Below are 23,777 nucleotides of genomic sequence, written 5' to 3'. Positions count from 1 at the left end.
GGGCCTGCTCTTGCTCATCGCTTCACCCTCATCTCCCCATCCCCTTCTCTCTTGCCCTCTGCTCCAGCCACCTAGCCTCCTGTCACTTCCCTGCCTCTGCCCCTCTCTTTCCCGCTGCAGGTCCTCCAGTACCACTTTTTAGCCAGCTCACCTTGGACAAAGCCCTTCCCAGCTTTGCACTGTTATCTCAGCAATAAAGTGCGTTGGTCATCCCCAGCTGGGCGGCAGGAAGGAGGGCAGCCTTTGAGCCCTTTATCTGGCTCAGGTGGGCATGGATGGCTATAGTTTTTCAAATCACCATTGCAGGGATGCTTAGGTGGCTCAGTCAGTTAAGCGCCTGCCTTTGACTCAGGTCATGATCCCAGGGTCCTGGGATCGATTCCCGCATCAGGCTCCCTGCTCAGCGGGGAGCCTGCTTGTCCCTCTGCCTGCCACTTCCCCTGCTTGTGCACGTGCTCTCTCTCTGACAAATAAATAAATTTTTTTAAAGATTTTATTTATTTTATTTATTTGAGAGAGATAGTGACAGAGAGAGCGAGAGAGATCACAAGCGGGGAGGAGAGGGAGAAGCAGGCTCCCACTGAGCAAGGAGCCCGATGCGGGGCTCGATCCCAGGACCCTGGCATCACGACCTGAGCCGAAGGCAGACGCCTAACCATCTGAGCCACCCAGGTGCCCCTAAATAAATTTTAAAAAAGAAAAATAGGGGCGCCTGGGTGGCTCAGTTGTTAAGCATCTGCCTTCAGCTCAGGTCATGATTCCAGGGTCCTGGGATCGAGCCCCGCATCTGGCTCCCTGCTCCGCGGGAAGCCTGCTTCTCTCTCTCCCACTCCCCCTGCTTGTGTTCCCTCTCTCGCTGTGTCTCTGTCAAACAAATAAATAAAATCTTTAAAAAAAAGAAAAAGAAAAATCTCCAAGTCATCATTGCATGCAGGTGGCCCCCTTCTCCCACCTACCCACATTACTGATGTAGAACTCAAACAGCACCCTCCTTTCTCTTCTCTCTCCCTTCAGGACACTTTTGTGGAACTCTACGGGAACAATGCAGCGGCCGAGAGCCGGAAGGGCCAGGAGCGCTTCAACCGCTGGTTCCTGACAGGCATGACTGTGGCTGGCGTGGTTCTGCTGGGCTCGCTCTTCAGTCGGAAATGACCAGACACTGACCACCCACTTACCCTCCTACCCTACCTGTCCTGCCCCTACCATATATCCCTTTGTCCAGCCACTATTGCCACCAGGAGAACCACTACATGCAGCCTCTGGCCACCTACCCATCACAGGGTTGGGCCTAGACCTGGTCTCCCGCAATTAGTTGTCTAGAATCTACCATGCTTCTGTGAGAGCCGCCTTCCCTACATCTCAGTTCTCCTGGCCTCAGAACCCACAAGGTTTCCCCAAAATCTGCCCCATGGAAGCTGGCAGGTGTGGGGGTGTTTGTAGCTGGGAGCTAGAGGACCCTGCCTGATTAGTGGAACCCCCAACCCCTTAGCCTCCCTAAGAATGCTTTCCTGCCAGGGAGCTGGAGAGTTTTCTGACCTTTTTCCCCAGAAGGAGAGACTAGATTGCCTTTGTTTTGATGTTTGTGGCCTCAGAATTGATCATTCCCTTCCCCTTCCAGGACCTAGGCTCCCCTTCCTTTCATACCCACCTTCCCAAGAGCCACTTAGGGGCCACTTCTGACTAATTAGGGATTCAAGCTGCTTGGAATAAAGAAACAAGGACCAGGACCCCCTCCCCACCTCTGGCCTGGCCAAAGTCCCTGACCCCAATCCCAGTGTCCTCCAGAAGCCTCTGGCTAAAGGCCAGCCCCACCCGGGAAGGAAGGGGCTGTAGCTGCAGGAAGTGCCCCATGCCAAAGTTGGGGTGGCCCTTGCAGTTTAGCACCACCCCAGTTCCTTTCCCCTTCCCCTCCCTTGGCTCCCATCACCATAACTAAGGGACCAACTGGGCCCAAGGCAGGTGCCCCAGAGCTGTTGATGGCCTCAGCTGCCTCACTTCCTGCAAGATGATCAGCCTGTGGCATCTTTGCCTTGGGCTGCCGCCCATGGAGTCCAGGGATTTGGGGGCCTTGGCCCAGAGGTGAAGGGGAGCTACAGGGAGCAGCTGTGGGAGCCCTAGAGTCTTCCCTACCTCAGGCAGGAAAGGCAGGAGGGAGACTGTGATGCACAGGGTGAAGGTGGGGGTGGGAGGAGGGGTCAGTCCTACCTGGCCAAACAGATGTGTGCCCCCCCCCCCCATTCAGCCTGGGCTGCCGGGCTGCCAAGGTCAGAGTGGCCTGGCCGGGAGTCCTTCAGGCCTCCCTCTCCTCTACTCCACCCATGGCCTGTCTCGTCCCTGGGGGTCCCGGCCTACCCCTGGCCATCCCGGGCTCTCTGCTGTACATATTCGAGACTAGTTTTTATTCCTTGTGAAGATGATATACTATTTTTGTTAAGCGTGTCTGTATTTATGTGTGAGGAGCTGCTGGCTTGCTGTGCGTGTGCACGTGGAGAGCTGGTGCCCGGAGACTGAGCGGCCTGATGCTCCCTCCCCTGCCCTGGTCTGGGGAAGCCAGCTGGGGGTCCTGGCTCCTGAGGGGCACCTGTCCCCCCCCCCCAGCCCCCACCCCACACTTGTTCCAGCTCTTTGAAATAGTCTGTGTGAAGGTGAAAGTGCAGTTCAGTAATAAACTGTGTTGACTCAGTGAGTAAAGGGCCTGGGCTCTTGTGTGCCCCGGGCTGGGGAAGGAGGGGCTGTGCAGCTGCCAGCAGGTTCTGCGGGGGAGCTGGGCACCGCTGCCGGCTCTGCTGCCCTCAGGAGAGGGCCTTGGACAAGTCCCTTCTTCCCTCTGGGCCTGCATGTCTCACCTGCTCATTGATGGGGTTTTTATTGAGCAGCTGCTGTGTGCTGAGCACTGGGGTGTGTGTGCACAGGATGGACACAGTCTCTGCCCTCGGGAACTGACATTCTAGGGGAACAAACAGCCACTTGGCAAGGACTCTGCCCAGGCACAGTCCTAGGCACTGGGGATTCTGCAGTGAACAAAGCTCTTCCTTTATGGAACTCCCATTCTTGGGGAGACAAATACATAAGGATGGGTCTGGGCACTGGAGGGCAAAGGTGGAAGCTGGGTGACCATAAGGAAGAATGGCAAGACTTACGAAGGACCTAGTGGGAAGGAGGTAGGAAGGAGTCATACTTGAGGTAACATTTTTTTTTTAAGATGTATTTATTGGGGCACCTGGGTGGCTCAGTCCATGAAGCGTCTGCCTTCAGCTCAGGTCATGATCCCAGGGTTCCACATTGGGCTTCCTGCTCAGCAGGAGAGTCTGCTTCTCTCCTTCCCTCTGCCCCTTACCCTGACTCGTGCTCTCTCTCACTCACTCTCTCAAATAAATATCTTTTTAAATAAAATATTTAAGAGAGCATGAGCAGGAGGGGCAGAGGGAGAGGGAGAGAGAACCTCAAGCAGACTCCACGCTGAACAGGGAGCCTGATGTGGGGCTCGATCTCACGGCTCTGATCTTTACCTGAGCTGAAACCAAGAGTCACCACTCAACCGATTGTGCCACCCAGGTACCTCCAGACTTGAGGTAACATTTTAAAGGTAGATCCCACAATCCATTTACTGATAGAAATAGTTCAAGAAAGAGGAATCAAAGGTGATTGGAGTTTTTGGAATGGTGACACCATTATAATTACAAAAGTGAAGCACATGTCTTAGGGCAGTGCAACCCAAGAGGCTCATAGTGGGTGCCCAACAGTATTTAATATGGGGACCTGAGCTTGTCTAGGCTCCCTAGAAGAAGTAAGGCCAGAAGACCGTATGAGTTAACTAAAAGAATGAGGGAAGCATAAAGAGTGGTCCTGGTCAAGAAGCAGCAAGTGCACAGGGTGAGTAAGTTTTCTTCAGGCAGAAGGAAAGTTGATGTGTGGAGTTGAAAAGAAGCTCCTGGGTCAAGACTGCGCCAGAGAGGTGGGGTGAGGGGAGTGAACTTGATCCTGAGGGCAGTGAGAGCTAAAGGGAGGTTGTAAGTCAGGGAGTGATACGCCCCCTTAGAGCCCCCAAAACAAAACACCCCGTATGGAGAAGGTTCTGGAAGGGAACAGTGGAAACCTGGAGACCAGTGAAGAAGCCATGGTTTGGTTAAGGCTCTGGTTCTCAGGGTGGGCAGGCCAGGTGTGTCTCCTAGGTCACCATTCCTGGGCTTGTGACTTTGGGCAAGTTACCTACCCTCTCTTTGCTCCAACTTTGCCCTCTATAAATGGGATTGATGGCAGTACCCATCTCACGCGATTGTGGTCAAGATTGAATGAAATAACCCGACAGAGCTTGGGGCAGGACTGGATGGGAAGGCGCGGCAACGATGACCCCACCATCGCGCGGGCTCCCCCGGAGGTGGAAGAAGAGGCTGCCCACAGAGGAGAGCCCTTCCACTTGGAGCAGCCGGTGGCCGTTGTTCCGGAGGGGTCTGAGAAAGCGAGCGAGGACTTCGGGGTGGGTGCTCCAGCTGGGGGCGGGGCTGGAGGCGGGAGCCTGCCTCGGGCGCTCCACCCCGCCGGCCTTCAGGAGCGGGCTTGACTGCCCTCTGGTGGCCGAGGGTGGGGTGAGACCTGAGGCCACGCCCACTGCAGCTGCCCTTCCGCGGCGCCCCGGACCTCTGTCTCCCGCAGGCCACCCTTCCTTGGTGTCTGTCCTCCGTCCTGCTCACCAGAGGGACCTTTACACTTCCAATCTTGGGGTACCGTATTCAGAGCTTGCCGCGGCTCTCCTGGGACTCAGGGTCATCATTCTCCTTAGTTCAACACCGAAGTCTCCAGCCTTACCCCCCCACCCCTACCCCCGCAATGCGTCCTTGCCCCTGCCCTTTTACCTTAGCCACTCAGGACCCCTCTTCAGATTTTTGATCCTTCTGGAAACATCTTTCACATACAGGCAAATACATAGATATAAATATATTTTGATCCTCACCGCACCACGCCCCCGGCCTTTTTTTACACAAATGGTAACAGACACACTCTGCCTTGCCTTTTACCCCTAAATAATGTATCTTACAGAAGTTTCCATATTCATACATGAATCCCTGTGTTCTCATCGTGCAGCTTCAAGTTATCAACACTCATGACAGCTTCATTACTTTTTCTAGCTGTGTGTGGTGTTTTAGCCAGACCTCTAACTCAGTGATTTCCAACCTTACACGTGCCGTGGCACATGCATAAAATATTGGAATTGCACACTGAGGGAAAGTTGGGAGGGATTTCAGACTGCCTATGTGGGTCCTAGGGGAAAATCCATTCCATTTCTTTCTTTTTTTTTTTTTTTAAAGATTTTATTTATTTATTTGACAGAGAGAGACACAGCGAGAGAGGGAACACAAGCAGGGGGAGTGGGAGAGGGAGAAGCAGGCTCCCCGCAAAGCGGGGAGCCCGATGCGGGACTCGATCCCAGGACCCTGGGATCATGACCTGAGCTGAAGGCAGTCGCTTAACCAACTGAGCCACCCAGGCGCCCAAATCCATTCCATTTCTATATACTATTTTTATGAGGAGAAAAATGAAATATATTTAAAAGTGAAGTATTAACTTTGAAACAACGAATACATTATTTTATGAGCTTTTATAATCAAAATGGTTCACACAGTTCTTGATCAAGGCTTATTACTGATGATCTCTTCAAATTCTTGGTAGTCAGCATCAACAAGAGACCTCATAGCCACAAGTAGGTGATAAAAGAAAAATTTTAACCATCCCAAAGCTTACAATTGAAATTATATTTAAATGTTCCAACAGTTCTTCCCTTTATTTAGTTGACAAGTATAATGTATTCAAGTGGATTTCAAATGCAAATGAACTTTTTCATTTCAGGTTTGTTTTTTTTTTTTAAGATTTTATTTGACAGAGACACAGCGAGAGAGGGAACACAAGCAGGGAGAGTGGGAGAGGGAGAAGCAGGCTTCCCGCAGAGCAGGGAGCCCAGTGTGGGGCTCGATCCCAGGACTCTGGGATCATGACCTGAGCCGAAGGCAGACGCTTAACGACTGAGCCACCCAGGCGCCCCTCATTTCAGGTATTTTAAATTAATGATAAGTTCCAGAACACAGGAAATGATATAAAGCTTTCAAGTCCCCCCCCTTTTTTTAGAAAATTATAATTGTTATTAAACCTGGGCAAGGCCGTATAGTACGTAGGGAGAGAAGAAAGGAGGGAGAGAAAGAGTGCGAAAGGAAGGAAAGAAGAAAGGGACAGACTGTGGTAAGACCATTTAAATTTCATAAGAATTCACAAGGCTTTTTACATGTAATTATTGAAGCTAATCATGTGTGAACCTACTGAAATGAGGTGGTTTAAATAATTTAGGAGGGAATTAATACTTCATATGACCAGAATTCTAACATTAGTGCATGGACATTTATTAAAAAATCAAATAAGACATAAATGTATTGAGATCATATTTGTCAATCTTAAAGTTTAAGGAAGTCACTCTTTTTTTAAGGAAGCTCCACAACCCAGTACGAGATCAAGAATTGCCTGCTCTACCAACAGCCAGCCAGGTGCTGAGGAAGTCACTCTTAAAACACTAAGGTACCAAGGGGCACCTGGCTGGCTCAGTCAGTAGAGCATGGGACTTTGATCTTGGGGTTGTGAGTTTGAGCCCCACTTTGTTGAGAAGGAATATAAACAATGTAGTGGCCAGCCAACAAGATAGTTTGTAAATTTGTTGCTGAGCGGGGAAATGACCAGTCCCCACATCAGGAAGGCTTGGCTCAAATTGCACTGATGTAAAAAACAGTGCCCCCCGCCCCCTGCAAAACAAAGCATAAAAACTGTTCCCCGTCCTATTGCCTTGTAAAAATAATAGCAATAAATGAAAATAACAATAAAGCCCTTATTTGCAAGCCATTTAGGTGGCGGGACATCGCTCTGCAGCTGGTTGGCCATCCCTTTTGGGCACATCAATCTCACCTGGGCTTCGTGCCAAGCTCCTTGGGCACCTGGAAAACAAAGTCCTCCAGAGGCTCCACAGACTTCGTGGAGGGTCCTTGTGGAGATGGATGGCTGCATGCGCTGTGGCTGACCCCTGTAGTAGATACCCAGGAAGAGCCCAATCTTGGCCATGCTCAGCTCATCCGGATGGAGCAATGAGGGCCAGAAGAGAGACAGGCTGCGTAGTGGTCAGGAGCAGAGCTCTAAAACCATACTTCCTGGGATAGCTGGGTGCCCTTGGACAAGTGTCTTGACATCACCTGTAAAATGGAGATGATAGTAATGGGTGGTTATGTAGATTTAATGCAGGATTTTAAGTGCTTAAGAATGGCATCCGACACTGTAAATGTGTTATTAAGTTATGCTGTCAGACCATTCCCACACCCGCTACCACTGCTCTACAGAGGGGTGGTAGAGGGGACTAGTCTTGGGGCTCCACCTGCCCCAGGCTCTGTGTCTTAGTATGCATATCCCCTGAAAGCAAAGTCTAAAAGTAAGGATTCAGGTGGAAGTCGTTTAAGTGGTGGTCCCAGGACAGCGGGGACAGTGAGGCAGGGAAGGACAGGAAGCCAAGACAGGGTGCAATGACAAGTAAGTTGCCACCTCAGGCACAGGGCACCTTTCCAGGGGATCCTTGAAAAACCTGTGGAATATTCTAGGGACAAGAACTTAGAGGTATTTCTCCACCAACTCCCATCCATCATTGGTTGAGGGCTACTTCTCTGTTATTTCTCCTCAGCATTTGGCACTTCCTGCCTGCCCCATGCTTGGGCCAAGCTTAAATAAACCTATTGTCTAAAAGACAAGGTGACTGTTCCCTTGAATGAGAACTGTCCACCAAATTTGCACAGGACTTCTGAGGATGGGCTGAGGGCACATGGCCGGGGCAACAACAGATCTGCCACAGCTCGTGAAACCGTGTAGCACACCAGCTGGGAAACTTGCCTTGAGGGAGGAACAATTTCCTAGTTCTCAACTTCTGCTAATCCAAACACTACTGCAGTCAACAACCTGGTGTATCCATCATTTTGCACACATACATGTATACCCAAGGGATAGTCACAGAAGCAGAATCGCTGGGCCAAAGGATATACGCATTTGTTGTTTTGCTGGAGACAGCCAAAGCTGTCATCCTGGGGAACTGCGTGTCTCCTGCGCCCTTGCCAACATCCGCATTCACACTCTTTGATCTTTGTCAGTCTGGCTGATGAAAAAATAGTATCCCATACTTAAAAATTTCATTTGCAAAATTCTAATTGAGGTTGACATCTTTTAATAATTTAAAAGCCATCTGTATCCCTGATAAGTTAATGAATCCAGACAATGACCAGCGAAGGCTACAAATGGCACACAAAGACGCTAAGCATAGTGTGCCTCCTGGCCAAGGAACACAGCACACCCGTGAAATAGTCTTGTCAAAAATCAGATCTAAATGTGACCAAAGCCTCTTAATGTAACAACCATAGATGGAAAACGCAGGGGATGGAGGGGCACAGTCAGTTACATGGGAATGTAATCAGTAAAATGCAGACGGGGGTGGGGGAAAACTGGTCAGGACAAGTGACCCTGCTTCTAAACTCACTCTTCCAGGAAGATAGAGCAGATCTACTTTTCCCTCTTTCTCCCGCTAGCTATAAACCCTGGACAAGCATAAGAAAACCCTGAAAGGGGGCGCCTGGGTGGCTCAGTCGTTAAGCGTCTGCCTTCGGCTCAGGTCATGATCCCAGAGTCCTGGGATCGAGTCCCGCATTGGGCTCCCTGCTCTTTGGGAGCCTGCTTCTCCCTCTGCTTCTCCCTCTCTCTCTCTGCCTCTCATGAATAAATAAATAAAATCTTAAAAAAAAGAAAACCCTGAAAGGTGATGAGAAGGCAAACCGGCCAGGGACTTCAGGACCCCAGGAATGACACGGTGGCGCATTAGGGAAATAAAAATACATATATTGAATGAGATGAAAACACAACATACCAAAATTTGCAGGACACAGTGAGAGCAATGCTGAGAGGGAAGTGTATATAATAAATGCGCACATCAGAAAAGAGAAGTCTCAGTTCAATAATCTAAGCTCCCACCTCAAGAAACTAGAAAAAGAAGACCAAAGTAAACTCAAAGCAAGCAAAAGGATGAGGTGCCTGGGTGGCTCAGTTGGTTAAACCACTGGTTTCAGCTCAGGTCATGATTCCAGAGTCCTCGGATCGAGTCCTGCATCGGGCTCCCTGCTCATGCAAGAAGCCTGCTTCTCCCTCTGCCTGCTTCTCCCTCTGCCTGCTTCTCCCTCTGCCTGCCGCTCCCCCTGCTTGTGCTCTTTCTCTCTTTCTCTCTCTCTTGCTATCTCTCTCTCTGTGTCAAATAAATAAATAAAATATTTTAAAAATATATTTAAAAAAGCAAGCGGAAGGAAGGAAATAATAAGGAAAAGAGTGGACAGAAATCAGCGAAATTTGAAGACATACAAAGAAATAAAGAACTCTGATAAACGTAATTACATCGAAAAATATAAAAGAAGCATTCTTGTGTTTTGGGGTTGTAACTCTGTTTCCTACATGATTTAAAACACAAATGCATTAAAGGGGCACCTGGCTGGCTCTGTTGGAGGAGCATGTGACTCTTGATCTCAGGGTCATGAGTTCGAGCCCCGCATTGGATGCAGAGATAAAATTTTTTTTTAAATGCAAATGCATAAAAAAATTAGAAATCTATGTTAATGGGCACATAATGTATAAAGGTACAATTTGTGACAAAAATTTGCTATAGAAAGGGGGAGCATGGAGCGATATAGGAGCAGTTTTTATGTGACTCAACTTAAATTGATATCAGTGCAAGATTGTTGTCAATTTAAGATATTAATTGTGGGACGCCTGGGTGGCTCAGTTGGTTAAGTGTCTGCCTTTGGCTCAGGTCATGATCCTGGAGTCCTGGGAGTGAGCCCTGCATCGGGCTCCTTTCTCAGCGGGGAGTCTGCTTCTCCCTCTGCCTGCCACTCCCCCTGCTTGTGCTCTCTCTCTCTCTCTCTAGCAAACAAATAAATAAAATTTTTAAAAATGATGTTAATTGTAATCCCCATGGTGACATGATGCTTAAGAAAATATCTTAAAAATACACAAAAGGAAATAAGAAGAAATCAAGAATTTAAGCATCACTATAAACCAACTAGCCCTGGGCACCTGAGTGGCTCAGTTGGTTAAGCCTCTGCCTTCGGCTCAGGTCATGATCCCAGGATCCTGGGATCAAGCCCCAAGTCGGACTCCCTGCTCAGCTGGGAGTCTGCTTCTCCCCCTCCTTCTGCCATTCCCCCCGCTTGTGCTCTCTGACTCTCTCTCTCTGTCAAATAAATAAATAAAAATCTTAAAAACAAAACAAAAACCAATTAGCCCTACCAGACATCTGTAGAACATCCCACCCAGCAATAGCAGAAACACATTCTTTGGTGCACATGGAATGTTCTCCAGGATAGGCTATATGTTAAACCACAAAACAAGTCTCAACAAATTTAATTTAATTAATTTATTTATTTTTAAATAGGATCCACACCCAACCTGAGGCTTGAAGTCATGACCCTGAAATAATGAGCCACATGCTCTTAGGACTGAGCCAATCAGGCACCCCTCAATAAACTTAAAAGATTGAAATCATATAATGTTTCTTCTCCAATCACAGTGGAATGAAGCTAGAAATCAATAACAGAAAACTAGGAAATTCACAAATATGTGGAAATTAAACAATACACTGTTAAATAACCAATAAATCAAAGAAGATATCACAAAGGAAATTAGAGAAAACTTAGAGACAAATGAAAACAAAATACCAAAACTTATGGAATACAGTAAAAGCAGTGCTTAGAGGGAAATTTTTTGCAGTAAATGCAACCTACTACTTGAAGAGTTCAAGCTACCACAATTCACCCAATGTAAAATAGGTCATTTGAATAACCCTATAACAATCAAGGATATTGATTCAGTAATTTAAACACCCACAGAGCCCCACCACCCACAATATTTCACTAGAGAATTCTACCAAGTGTGTAAAGAATTAATGCTATTTCTACACAATCTCTTCCAGAAAATAGAAGAAAAAGGAAGGGAATTACCTTGGTATCAAAACCAAAGATGCAGATGAACCAACTGCAATCTTTAGCTTTAGGGTCCTCATTCCTAGGGCACCTGGGTGGCTCAGTCGGTTAAGCATCCGACTCTTGATTTCAGCCCAGGTCATGATCTCAGGGTCCTGATCTCAGGTTCATGAGATCCAGCCCTTCAACAAGCCCAGTGCAGAGCCTGCTTAAGATTGTCTCTCTCTCCCTCTCCCTCTACCCCTCCCCACTCTTAAAAAAAAGATGGATCCTCATTCCAAAAAAATTCAAATAAATATAACTTTTATGAGGCAACTAGAGAAATTTGCATACTGACTGGATATTTGATATTAAGGAAATATTGTTAAAACTTTTATGTATATTAATACTATTACAGTTGTATACATTAAATAGTCCTTATTGTTTAGAGACACACACTGAAATATTTGCAGATGAAATGATGTGACATGAGCTATTTAAAATAATTCTGGGGTGGGATGTCTGGCTGGCTTAGTCGGTAGAATGTGCGACTCTTGATCTCCTGGTTATAAGTTCAAGCCCCACATTGGATTCAGAGATTACTTTAAAATAAAATCTTAGGGGGCACCTGGTTGACTCAGTCGGTTAAGCGTCCGACTCTTGATTTCAGCACGGGTCATGATCTTAGGGCTGTGAGATTGAGCCCTGCGTCCAGCTCCACACTGGGCATGGAGCCTGCTTAAGATTCTCCCTTTCCCGGGCGCCTGGGTGGCTCAGTTGGTTAAGCGACTGCCTTCGGCTCAGGTCATGATCCTGGAGTCCGGGGATCGAGTCCCGCATCGGGCTCCCTGCTCAGCGGGGGGTCTGCTTCTCCCTCTGCCCTCTTCCCTCTCGTGCTCTCTGTCTCTCATTCTCTCTCAAATAAATAAATAAAATCTTTAAAAAAAAAAAAAAAAAGATTCTCCCTTTCCCTCTACCCCACCACCACCACCTCGTGCACATGCACACTTGCGTTCTCTCTCTCTCTCTCTCCCCCTAAAGCAAAAACGAAATAAAGAAGCAAAAACGAAACTTAAAAAATATAAATTAATTAATTAAAATAAATTAAAAATAAATAATTCTCCCCCCTGCTTGGGTTCCTGCTCCCGCTGTCTCTCTGTCAAATAAATAAGTAAAATCTTTTAAAAAAAAAAAAAAAAAGAACTTCGGAGGACACTTTTTTCTTTTTTTAAGATTTTATTTATTCACGAGAGAGAGAGCACAAGCAGGGGGAGAGGCAGAGGGAGAGGGAGAAGCAGACCCCCACTCCTGCCCCCTGCCGAGCTGGGAGCCTGATGTGGAGCTCCATCCCAGGACCCTGGGATCATGACCTGAACTGAAGGAAGATTAATCCAGCTGAGCCACCCAGGTGCCCCAGGACACCTTTTTCTTTTTCTGTAATCTTCCTGGTCATGACTTTTGCAACACTTTCTAGTGCGTTTATCTTTTTCTTACTTATTTGTTAGGTTGTTGGTTTTGTTTTGTTTTGCTTAGCATATTAAGGAAACCAGTCCTTTTTCACCTTTTTAGTTCCTTATCTTTTCAGTTTCTTTCTCTTTTTTTTACAGAGAATTTTACTGTTACAGGCCATTTTGACCTAAATGTTTTGACCTCATGGATGTGTTTATTCCAAGGCTATTTTGACTGTGAGTTTTGAATCCAAATATTTTTATCAGAATTACACTAGTTCTTTTTTTTTCCTTTATTAAAGATTTTATTTTTAGGGGACGCCTGGGTGGCTCACTTGGTTGAGCATCTGACTCTTGATTTAGGCTCTGGTCATGATCTCAGGGTTGTGAGATTGAGCCCCGAGTTGGGCTCCATGCTCAGTGGGGAGTCTGCTTGGGATTCTCTCTCTCCCTCTGCTCCTCCCCACACTCAGGCACTCTCTCTCTAAAATAAATAAATAGGGGCGCCTGGGTGGCTCAGTCGTTGGGCATCTGCCTTCGGCTCAGGTCATGATCCCAGGTCCTGGGATCGAGCCCCGCATCAAGCCCCGCATCGGGCTCCCTGCTCAGCGGGAAGCCTGCTTCTCCTTCTCCCACTCCCCCTGCTTGTGTTCCCTCTCTCGCTGTCTCTCTCTCTGTCAAATAAATAAAATCTTTAAAAATAATAATAATAAATAATAAAATAAAATAAATAAATAAATCTAAAAAAAAAGATTTTATTTTTAAGTAATTTCTACACCCAATGTGGGGCTCAAACTTCTTAAACTCCAAGGTCAAGAGTCACATGCTCCACTGACTGGGCCAGGTGCCCCAGAATTACACTAATTCTAATACAGCAATAAAGTACTTTTTTTTTTTTTTAAGAAAGCCCTTTTCTTGGGGCGCCTGGGTGGCTCAGTCGTTAAGCGTCTGCCTTCAGCTCAGGTCATGGTCCCAGCGTCCTGGGATCGAGCCCCGCATCGGGCTCTCTGCTCCGTGGGAAGCCTGCTTCTCCCTCTCCCACTCCCCCTGCTTGTGTTCCCTCTCTCACTGTGTCTCTCTTTGTCAAATAAAATCTTAAAAAAAAAAAAAAAAATCTAAGAAAGCCCTTTCTTGAGCAAGCTGCATGAAGTCAATTTTATTCCTCAATCAGTTATTTTATGACCAAAGTTAAATTCTTTCTAATGTTTGCTATTATAAATTTAATTTTACAAAATTATTTTTTCATTGCAATCAACCTGACTTCATGGAGTGAATGCCACTATGAGGATGTGATTCTTCTCTCACTCTTGTTTATCCACATCTGATTTCACTGGTTTTCTGCCATTGTGCATTATCTGCTATTGTCCATTATTTCCATTTGGTCTGATTTTTCAGGTCAAATTTGATTATCTAAATGTCAGAATGTTATTGTCTGTTTGAATTTTAGTTGATATCCAATTAAATGTGGTCAGTTTTAGCTTCTATCAACATAATTTTGTGTTGGTTGTTTCTACACCATCAGTGATAGGATGTAGTATTTGCTCACAATTCTGCCTTTCCCCCTACTCCACACTCACCAGTGTACTCTGATGGAGGATATTTCTCTGCCTATTGATGTTGGGCTTGGCTGTGGGTGGGAAGACTATATTTTCCAAAGATGACCACAATGATATCTCCCATCTCATATGTGTCTTACACTTTGCATTGTGACATCAAGCAGGAAAGTCTATGTTCTCTCCCTCGTGAATGTAGGTGGAACTTGGTGAGTGCCTTAACCAACAGGGTTCAGCAGAAGGGATGCTATGTGTCTTCTGAGGCTAGATTATAAAAATGCAATACGCTTTTTTCTTGTTCTCTCGGAATTCTCACTCTTGGAATCCACCCACCATGCTTTGAGGGAGTGCAAACTAGCCCACACAGAGAGACCACCTGGGGATGCCACAGAAGAAGGATGTCCAGTTGACAGCTCCAACTGAGCTGTCCGGGCTCAGCCAGCTGCCAGCCAGCATCAACCACCAGAGTGAAAACACCTCCAGAAGATTCTGGCCACTGCCTTTTGAGTGTTTCCAGCTGAGACCTCAAACATTCTAGAACAGAGGCAAACAGTCATGACTGAATTCCTGACCTACGGAATTGGCGAGCATAATAAAATGGCTGTTTTATGCCACTAAGTTTTGGGGTAGTTTGTAATGTAGCAATAGTAACTGGAACACCATAGGACTTGCTTTGACCAGTGGAATGTGGTGCCGATTCTGTGTGTGCTCGTTCTGAGCCTGGGCTTTAAGAGCATCCTGGGTCCCTAATCATCCCCCTGCCCCCTCGGCGGTCTCTGACTTCTGCCAAGAGAAGAAAATGCCCTAGGTGCCCACTGCTCCCAGAACAAGGAGACACGTGGAATAATTTTGAACCCAACTGTTATGGGCTGAGTCGTGTCTCCTGCAAATTCATATGTTGAAGTCCTAACCTCCAATACCTCAGCATGCTGTGGGTCTTAGGGTAGGGTCTTTAAAGAGACGATGAAGTTAAAATGAAAGGAAAGGCCCTAACCCAATCAGACTGGCGTGTTTATAAGCAGAGGCAATCTGGACATACCCAGAGACACCAGGGATGCGCATGCACAGAGGAAAGCACATGTGAGGACGTAGCAAGAAGGTGGCTATTTGCAAGCCAAAGACAGAGACATCAGAAGCAACCAATCCTGCCAACACCTTGATCTTGGACTTCTAGCCTCCAGAACTATGAGAAAATACATTTCTGTTGTTTAAGCCACTCAGCCTGTGGTATTTTGTTATGGCAGCCTGTGATAGTGTGATTTATAATAAGAAATGTATATATTTGATCTTAGTCCAGTTTCTGGCACAGAGTTCCTAAAACCCTTGGAATTTGCTAAGTAATGAGAGCAAGGAAGGTGTCTCTTCTTATATTAACGAGGTGACTTTTGAACCCCACCTAAGGATTGCCCAGAACACAAACCATGTGATTAGAGGGTTGAACTTTCAATCCCACACTCCCACACCCACCCCACCTCCGGGGAGAGAGAGGGGCTGGAGGTTGAATCATTCCCCAATGGCCAATGATTTAATCAATCACGGCTCTGTAATGAAATCCTCCATAAAACTCCAGAAGGACAGGTTTTTCGGAGAGCTGCTGGGTTGGTGAACACGTGGGGATGGGGGGGAGAACAGTGCCTGGACACTACACGGCAGCTCCGTGCCTTTCCCCGTGCCTTGCCCTCTGCATCTCTTCCATCTGGCTATTCCTGAGTTCTGTCCTTTAATAAGAAACTGGGAATCCAGTGAGTAAACAGGTTTCCTGAGTTCTGTGAGCTGTGCTGGTAAACTAATCAAACCCAAGGAGGGGGTTGCGGGATCCTTTGATTTCTAGCCAGTCGGTTGGAAGCACAGGTAACCTGGGCTGGGGACTGGTGTCTAAAAGTCGGGGGCAGGGCTTCTTGTAGGACTGAACCCTTAACCTGTGGTAGCTGATGCTATTTTTGAAGTGCGTGTCAGAATTGAGTTGAATTTTCATACACCCAACTGGTATCTGGAGCTGAACATGGAGCCCAACACAGGTTTCGATCCCACGACCCTGAGGTCATGACCTGAGCCACCCAGGCGCCCCTTAACTCTGTCCCTTTATCCTGCTTTGTTTTGTTTCTTTACAGAACTCATCACATATTCATTTTTCTGTCTCCCTCCATAAAAGAATGCCTCCTCTATGGGGCCAGAGACTTTATCTTATTCACTGCCGCATCCCCATGGCCTGGATTAGTACCTGGCATACAGTAGGTGCTCAATAAATATTTGTTAATAACTGACTGAATAAAGGAGTGTCCTTGCCTTTGCTCAAGCCACGCCCTCCACCTGGAATACCTTCCCTTCTCCTTCCTCCCTTTCCTAATGCCACATATCCCTTAAGACTAAAACCTAGCCCCTATTCCTCCAGGAAGTCCTCCCTGATTGGCTGGGCTCTGGGCCCCTGGAAAGTGGCTTATTCCTGCCCTTCCTTCACCACAGTACTCAATCTTAGGTATACTGTAGGGTTTGTGGCAGGTAAAGACTGAGGTGGAGACTGAAGACAGAAGAGAACAGGCCAGCTTTATTGGCGTTAAGAAGAGGAAAGGGCCCTCCGTAGGCTCTAGGCCGGGGTGGAACTGCAGGGAGGGCAGCCTGGACGCCGCGTCACTTCTTCCATTCCTTCTTCTCATAGTCCCACCGGGAGGCCAGGCCTTGCACAGGGTTGCCCTTCATATCCAGGATGCGCTGGAGCTGCTGGGCCTTCCACTCATCCGTCAGGGTGATGGGCTTCTTTGGGAACACTGCAGATAAGGCATGGGGTGGGGACAGGGGTGGCTCAGGACCCTGCGAGTCTTCCACCCTGTCCCCCTGAGCCAGGGTCTCCAGTCACAGGGTTAGGACACCCCTTCCACCCTGTCTGTCCCCCCCACCAGACTCCCTGCTAAAGCTTCATTCCAGGGACCTCTGGGTTCTGGTCCCAGCTCTGCCTTAGACTCACTGTGGGAATTGGGCCAAGGTCCTTCCCCTTTCTCAGCCTGCTTCCTTACTTTATGGCCCAATGGAACGGATCCAAATCCCAGCTCCACCCTCCCTTGCTGTGTGACCTTGAACAAGTCACTTCATCTCTCTGAGCCTCAGTTTCCTTCCCTGTCAAAAACAGGTCCTATCTCCTATGGCTGTGGGGATTGGATGAGTTAGTATGTATAAAGCAACTGGTACAGTGTGGGACAGATATTAAGTACATAATATATGGTAGTGATTATAATTACTAAGTTTGCTCCCCCTGACTGGGAAGAGCCCAGGATGAGATGGTTTCTTTTGCCTCCTAAGGGGGTTGGAGTTAGGAGGCGAGGAAGGGGAGTTCACTTTAGAAATCTGGGGAGGGCAGTACTTAACTAAAAGGCTGAGGCACTCAAGAGGCATTCTAGGTGCCATGATGTGTGCATCAGGGGAGATGGAGCTCCCTACACTGCTCAGACCTTACCTCCTGGTCCATCTGCCCCTGAGGCTGACTCAGCCTGTCTGACCTCCTCATCGGAACTTTCTAGCTCAGTGGGTGGGAAAGAAGGAAAAGATCTTTATGGCACCCATTAGCACCAAACACTGGGCTAGACTAGAATTCATCCTCATTTCATCCTCATGCAAGGCGGGAATTCCCATCACACTCTTACAGAAGAAGAAAAGTGAGACCGTTGGAGGTGAAGAGCTGGGGCAGAAACTGTCAGCCCTTCCCCAACAGCCCCTCCCCTGCTTCCGGAGCAGTGCTTCCTAGGGCTGAGTGGGCATCAGAATGACTTGGAGAGCTTGTTAAAATACAGATGGCTGGGCTCCACCCTCAAAGTGTCTGACTTGGTAGATCCAGACTGGGGCTGAGAATCTGCATTTCTAAAAGTTCCCAAATGATGATGTTGGTCCAGGGACCACACTTTGAGAATCCCTCTTCTGTAGTCATAAGCCGTTAGCTGGACATGTGACCAGCTAGCTAAAAACTACATTTCCCAGCTTCCCTTGTGGCTAGACATGGTCATGTGATCATTTCTAGCCAACAGGAGGTGAGCAGAACGCACGTGGGCAACTTGTGGACCTTAGAGAGGGGTGCATCCCTTTCCCTGTTCTTGGCTGGAATGTAGGCTTTCATGGCTGGAGCTGGAGCGGCCATCTTGGGTGGCAAGAAGGAAGCCACGTGTGGAGGACGGCAGTGCAACACCACAGAAGGAGCCTGATGTTGCAGAGTCTCCATACTCTCCCTGGCCTTTTTTGTGAGAGGAACAAAACCTGTATCTTGTTTAAGCTCTTGTATGTTGGAGACTCTCTGTTACAGAAAAATTAATGGTTAATAACAGCAGTCAGTAACAGCACCATTCATGCTTATGTGCCAGGCACTGGCTTACAGCCATTAAATCCTCACAAGAACCCTGTGATGTGGGCACCATTGTTTTCATTTTACAGATGAAGGAATTGAGGCCCAGAGAGGTAGAGCTCCCACATCCCAACCCAGGCAGCCATGATCTGCCCTTCACCCTACACCTCTTTGGGGGACTTTTCAAAACTCTGCAGATGAGTGCCAGCATAGTTGCCCTATAAGAGCTGGGCTGGTGGCTCTGACCCCAAGGGCACGGCCCAGGCCTGCAGCAAGGTGAGGGGTTGCCACTCACCATAGACCCGCTGCCACCAAATCAGCAGAGCTGTGAATCCAAAAAAGAAGAAGACACAGCCCATCACTGTCTTCCACTCATTGGAGCGACGGTTCATCTCTGCGAAGGTCTCATGGAACTGGAGGCGGTACACTGGAGGCAGAGGAGGGGTGGGGAAGGAGGGGCCTTGCATGTATCCCTCTCAAGAACCCTGGGCCAAGTCTTGGCCTCAGGGATCCCCAGCCTCCCCAGTCTTGCAGCAGATGCTGTCCATTCAGCAAATTCTTATTGAGCATCTACTGTATGCAAAGCATGGCCAGGAGCAGGCTCCAAATATCAGAGTCGTTTAGGGGCACTTCTGGTGGGCAGGACACATCCCTCCTGTTTCCCAGGGTCAGGTCCTTCCCCCCCACCACCACCTTACCTGCCTCTCTGCTCCATCTCCCCACACCACTCAGTGATACCCAGCATGCTCCATGCTCTCCTGCTTCCATATCCCTCCCCACGCTGTTCCTACTGCCAGGCAACACCCTCCTCCTCACCATTCAAGGCCAGCCAGGACATGCCCCCCTCTGGGAGGCCCACCAGGATTCTCTCTCCCTCTCTCCTTTGGGTCCTCACAATCCCTTGGACACACCTCACCCTAGCCACACAGCCTGTATTACGGTTATCCGGGTTTGTGTCAGCTCTCCCATTGACCTGGGAGCACCAGGCCAAAGCGAGAACCATCAAGGTGATTCACTCCTGTGTCCCCAGCATCACCTAGTATCTGGCTGTGCACAAACAGCTGACTGAATAAAAGAATAAATGAACAAATGATGAACTTCACCCCTCAGGTATGCATTCAGGTGTTTGGGGATTTCTGGTGTCTTGGGTGGGGGCCCTTCTTTTTTTTTTTTTAAGATTTTATTTATTTTTATTTTTATTTTAGAGAGAGGTGGAGGAGGGACAGAGGGGGAGAGAGAGGGAGAGAGAATCTCAAGCAGATGCAGCATGAGAGGTCATGACCTGAGCCAAAACCAAAGAGTCTGACACTTAACTGACTGAGCCACACAGGTGCCCTGGGTGGAGGCCCTTCTTTTCAAAGTCAACCCCCAGCCCACTCTCCCCAGCCAGCCCCACCCTGACACCTACAGGCCACCTTCTCGGCATGGCTCAGCTGGGTCCAGCTGCCCTTCTCCTTCTCCTTCAGGGCCCGCTGCTCAGCGTTGAGCTCTGCGCAGAAGGGCTCATCAGGCATGGGGTAGGAGCGCTGGGCATGGTAGTTGGTGTAAGGGGGCATCTTCCGCTCGCTATGGGCTGCAGGCACAACAGAAGAGCTGAGTTCAGGCTGCCCCTGGGACATCCCAGCTCTACCCATACTATTTAAAAAGAGGGCTGCTTTTATTGAGCACTTACTGTGTGCCAGGAGCCATTCTGAGGCCTTCGGGTGAGTTGACGCATTTACTCCGCATCACTCTGAGCCAGGTTGAGACTGTTATCTCTCCATTTTACAGATGGAGAAACTGAACAGCTAAGTGACTTGCTGAAACTCACAGAGCAATAAGGAGCATGGCCAGGGCTGTAATTCAGCCCCTCTGGCTTCAAATCTCATGCTCTCTCGGAAGATTTGAGGTGAGGAGGGCATGTCAGGCAAAGGCAATGGGTGGACAAAGGCTGAGTGAGATGAGCCTGAGATGGAAGATGTGTAACTGCTCTGCAAACTGTAGGGCACTATCTGCATGCCTTTGACCCCTGGTCAAGGGCATGCCTTTGGAGTCAGCTGGGTTTGAGCCCCAGTTCCACCCACCCCAGCTCCAGCAAGCCCCTCGATCTCACTGTGCTTCGATGTCCTCCTCTGGAAAGTGGGGTTAGTAAGAGAACCTACCTCACCCTGTTGTGGGAAGTTTCACGACACCATACTTGAAAGGGTTAGCACAGTGCCTCGCAGTAGATGCTCCGTAACTTATACTGCTAGAGGTTGGTTTTACTACTGCCTTCCTTTCCTGCAAGCTTTCCCTGATGGCTAAGCCCTCAAGGGCTCCGCGTGGGTGTCCAGGGGGTCCAGAGCAAGGCTGGAGGGTCTCGATAAAGCTTCCGTTTATTGATACCAGAGACACCCACATGGAAGGCCTTGGTACCTCCTTGCCAGGACGGCATGGGACTGCTTTGACCCTTTTATTTATTTTATTTATTTATTTATTTATTTATTAAGATTTTATTTATTTATTTATTTGAGAGAGAGAATGAGAGAGAGAGCACGAGAGGGAAAAGGGTCAGAGGGAGAAGCAGACTCCCTGCTGAGCAGGGAGCCCGATGCAGGACTCGATCCCGGGACTCCAGGATCATGACCTGAGCCGAAGGCAGTTGCTTAACCGACTGAGCCACCCAGGCACCCTGCTTTGACCCTTTTAATATCTAGGTCTCTGGGCCTCAGTTTGTTCATCTGAGAAATGGAGATAATAGCAGAGCATCCACCTCACATGGCTGTCATAAAGTCTGAGTGTGTTAATCTGTGTGAAATGTTGATCACAGCTTGGGGTACATAGTAAGGGCTCAATAAATGTTATTCTTCTGGGGGTCCGGAAGAATATCTGGCTGAAGTCTCTCCTGTTTTAGGCCCCTTTCTTCTGACTAGGGTCTGGAAAGGAGGTGCAAGGTCTGTCAGCACCCTCCGCCGCAGGACACAAAGTCCTTAGGGGCCTGAGGTTTGGGGCTCAGGCCCTGAGGAAGCTTCAAATGGAAGGGGGTGCTGTCAAATGAGAGCTCCATGTCCCGGAGGCATGTGGCCCAGGACCAAGGAGTGGGATTGTGGGAAATGGTCTGGGGCAGGCCCAGGGCAGCCAGCAGGAGCCCACCCCTGCCTCCGAGTTGGACAGGGGTGAGGCGTGCGGGTCTTACCTGCGCTTCCTGGGCTATGCGTCCACCGCATCCCGGGTCCTGCTTTCTTCAGTACCAAGCTCCAGGCAGCTCTGAAGAACATCTGGGTGTGTGTGTGTGTGTGTGTGTGTGTGTGTGTGTGTGTGTGTGTGTGAGAGAGAGAGTTCTGCCCCACGTTGCCCTCTGCCCCTACCCACGGAGCCCAGACAGAGAAACTTTTTCACGGGTGCTATGGTGGGGGGCGTCCCAGGATTTCAAAGTCACCCTCATGCCCCTGACCCTTCTACTTTTGTCTGCTATCCTGATAGAGGTGGATGGGGGTCCTAGACATTTGGAGCCCCCCTCCTGGAACCTCAATTAACCTTCTGACAAGTGGGAGGAGGCCTAACTCCTGAGGCAGGGTCTCAATAGTTTGGGGCTGGGAGCCTGGGTTCTGGTTCCAGCCCCAGCTCAGCCAGGCCAACCTGGCAATCCTCCGTTTGCTCCCCCTCCCAGAGGAAACTGGGTGGGAGTCCAGGTAGGGAGGGAGCAGGTCCCAGTGCTACCTCTCTTCCTCACAGGGCCATCTGCCAAGGTCTTGCACAGCCGGTCTGGCCCCCACCCCTTCCCCCCTAATTGGCTGCCTACGTGCTCACAGAGCCTGCTCTGCTAAATCTGGTGGGGGGAGGGGACAGGCTGAGCCCAACCCCCTACCCCCCAGGGAAGTCTCAGGGTTTGGCATCCCAGGGGGTTTGGAGGTGGGAGGTGGGGAGAGGATTTAGAGGAGGATAAGGACCAAATTGGGTCAGAAGGAGGAAGAGGAGCACACATCTGGGGAGAGGAAGGGAGTATCCCACTTCTGGAAAGAAAAAGGGCCCCCCACATCTGGGGAGAGAGAGAGGAACCCAATAATTAGAAGGAGGGGCTGTACCATATGTGGTGGGGGGAGGCCCACATCTAGGAAAGAAGGGCTCCCTGTCAGTGAAAAGTAGCCCCACATATAGGGAGAGGGAAAGAGTAATCTACATTTGGGGAAAGAGATGGCGCCCCACATGCGGACAGAGGATAATTCCCGGAGGAGTCCTCGACTCTGAGCTGCCCGAAGCCCCCTGATCCTCCTCGATGGCAGGAACCACACCGGCCCTGACCGACCGGTGACGAAAGTTCAGGTCCAAGCCGCATCCCTCACCCGCAGGCTCGGGCAGCCAGGCTCTCCCACCCACCTACTCACTCACCTCGCGGCTCAGCGCCGAGGGCGACTTGGGTCTGCAGAGCGAGTAACGGAGAATGGGCCGCAGAGGGACCAGAGCGCGGGGCGCCCGCCCCCGGGCCCGCCCCACAGCCTTCCCCAAGGCCAACCCCTGCGTGGGAACGTCCTGCCTCGGCCGGCCTTGGGAGCGCCCAGCCCGCGTCCCTGGGGGCGCCCCGGCCCCCAGCCTGGGGAGGGGCACTGCGGAGTGAGTCTCCGCCTCAATTTCTCCGCCCACGGGCGTCCTGTCTCTAGAGACCCCCAGCTGACAGCGCCTGGGACTTAGCTGGCGGTGTGTCCTGGGCCGGCGCAGCCCTGAGTCTGGTAGTCCAAGGAGCTGGATCATCCTGTCTCCACACCTTCGTTCATTGCTGCTCTTTGCGCTTGGAATGCTCTCGTAGGGACTCTGCAGACCAAAGTGTGGCCAACTTTCCAGCCCAGGCTCAACACCTCCTGCTCCAGGAAGCCCACAAGCATCTAGAATCTGGGAGCTGGACTGTGGTGTATCACCTTGCTCCCATGCCCCCACATACCCAGAGGAGGTGAAAAAAGCCTCCCTCTGGTGTTCAAATCTTAGCTGTGTGGCCCTCAACAAATGGCCTAACTTCTTCTTCTTCTTCTTTTTTTTTTTTTATAGGATTTTATTTATTTGTCAGAGAGAGAAGGAGAGCACAAGCAGGAAGAGCTGCAGGCAGAGGGAGAAGCAGGCTCCCCGCTGACCAGGGAGCCCGATGCAGGACTGGATCCCAGAATCCTGGGATCATGACCTGAGCCAAAGGCAGAGGCTTAACCGACTGAGCCACCCAGGCGTCCCAAATGGCCTAACTTCTGAGCTCCTGTTTTATTTTCTAGAAAAGGGAGCTAATGATAGTACCTACCTGACATAGCTGTTGTAAAGATTAAATAAGTCAACAAAAAAGCATCAGGCACATTAACTCAACAATTATTTATTAAGACTTATTACAGGCATTTTGAGTGTCTGTTGTTTACCAAGTTAAGTGCTTTGGGATATAGAGCCAAACAAAACTAAAAACAGTCCCTGAACTTTTAGGGCTCACAATCCAGTTCCAAGCAGTGAGAAA

General features: G+C 49.2%; 2 protein-coding genes across 4 annotated transcripts in view; one reads left to right on the top strand and one right to left on the bottom strand.

Moving 5' to 3' along the window:
• BCL2L1 (BCL2 like 1) overlaps positions 1–18,573 on the top strand; it is a 67,989-nt gene extending 49,416 nt beyond the window's left edge. Inside the window, exon 3 of one of the 2 annotated variants that reach the window (XM_081833058.1) lies at positions 18,424–18,573. In XM_081833058.1, coding sequence (XP_081689184.1) covers positions 18,424–18,558 — 135 coding nt within the window. In that variant the 3' untranslated portion in view covers positions 18,559–18,573. Of the gene's footprint in view, positions 1–1,014; positions 2,692–18,423 lie in introns of those variants that run through there. The other variant, XM_006727519.3, reaches the window with a different exon arrangement.
• Positions 16,534–22,841, bottom strand: COX4I2 (cytochrome c oxidase subunit 4I2). Of its 2 annotated transcripts, XM_031029874.2 has the most exons (6): positions 22,682–22,841; positions 21,489–21,570; positions 20,007–20,066; positions 19,743–19,907; positions 18,630–18,761; positions 16,534–16,775 (listed from the first exon to the last, which is right to left on the bottom strand). In XM_031029874.2, the coding sequence occupies exons 4-6, from the start codon at positions 19,888–19,890 to the stop codon at positions 16,639–16,641; spliced, it is 417 nt and encodes a 138-aa protein (XP_030885734.1). In that variant the 5' UTR covers positions 19,891–19,907; positions 20,007–20,066; positions 21,489–21,570; positions 22,682–22,841; the 3' UTR covers positions 16,534–16,638. The 2 variants fall into 2 exon arrangements, with proteins under 2 accessions (XP_030885734.1, XP_006727579.1); XM_006727516.3 differs by lacking the exon at positions 20,007–20,066.
• Positions 22,842–23,777: the final 936 nt, after the last annotated feature.

This window comes from Leptonychotes weddellii, chromosome 10 (assembly GCF_054177405.1).
Source record: "Leptonychotes weddellii isolate Sample4059 chromosome 10, ASM5417740v2, whole genome shotgun sequence".
NCBI classification, from domain to species: Eukaryota; Metazoa; Chordata; class Mammalia; order Carnivora; family Phocidae; genus Leptonychotes; species Leptonychotes weddellii.
This window is presented reverse-complemented; position numbering and strand designations above follow the sequence as displayed.

Bases quoted from the DNA above. Each gene is read 5' to 3' on its own strand.
- COX4I2 (XM_006727516.3), bottom strand. From the start codon at position 21,570: ATGTTCTTCAGAGCTGCCTGGAGCTTGGTACTGAAGAAAGCAGGACCC. The intron at 19,908-21,488 runs GTAAGACCCGCA...TTGTGCCTGCAG, and splicing joins GCATAGCCCAGGAAGCGCAG to CCCATAGCGAGCGGAAGATG. The intron at 16,776-18,629 runs GTGAGTGGCAAC...CCTTATCTGCAG, and splicing joins TTGGTGGCAGCGGGTCTATG to TGTTCCCAAAGAAGCCCATC.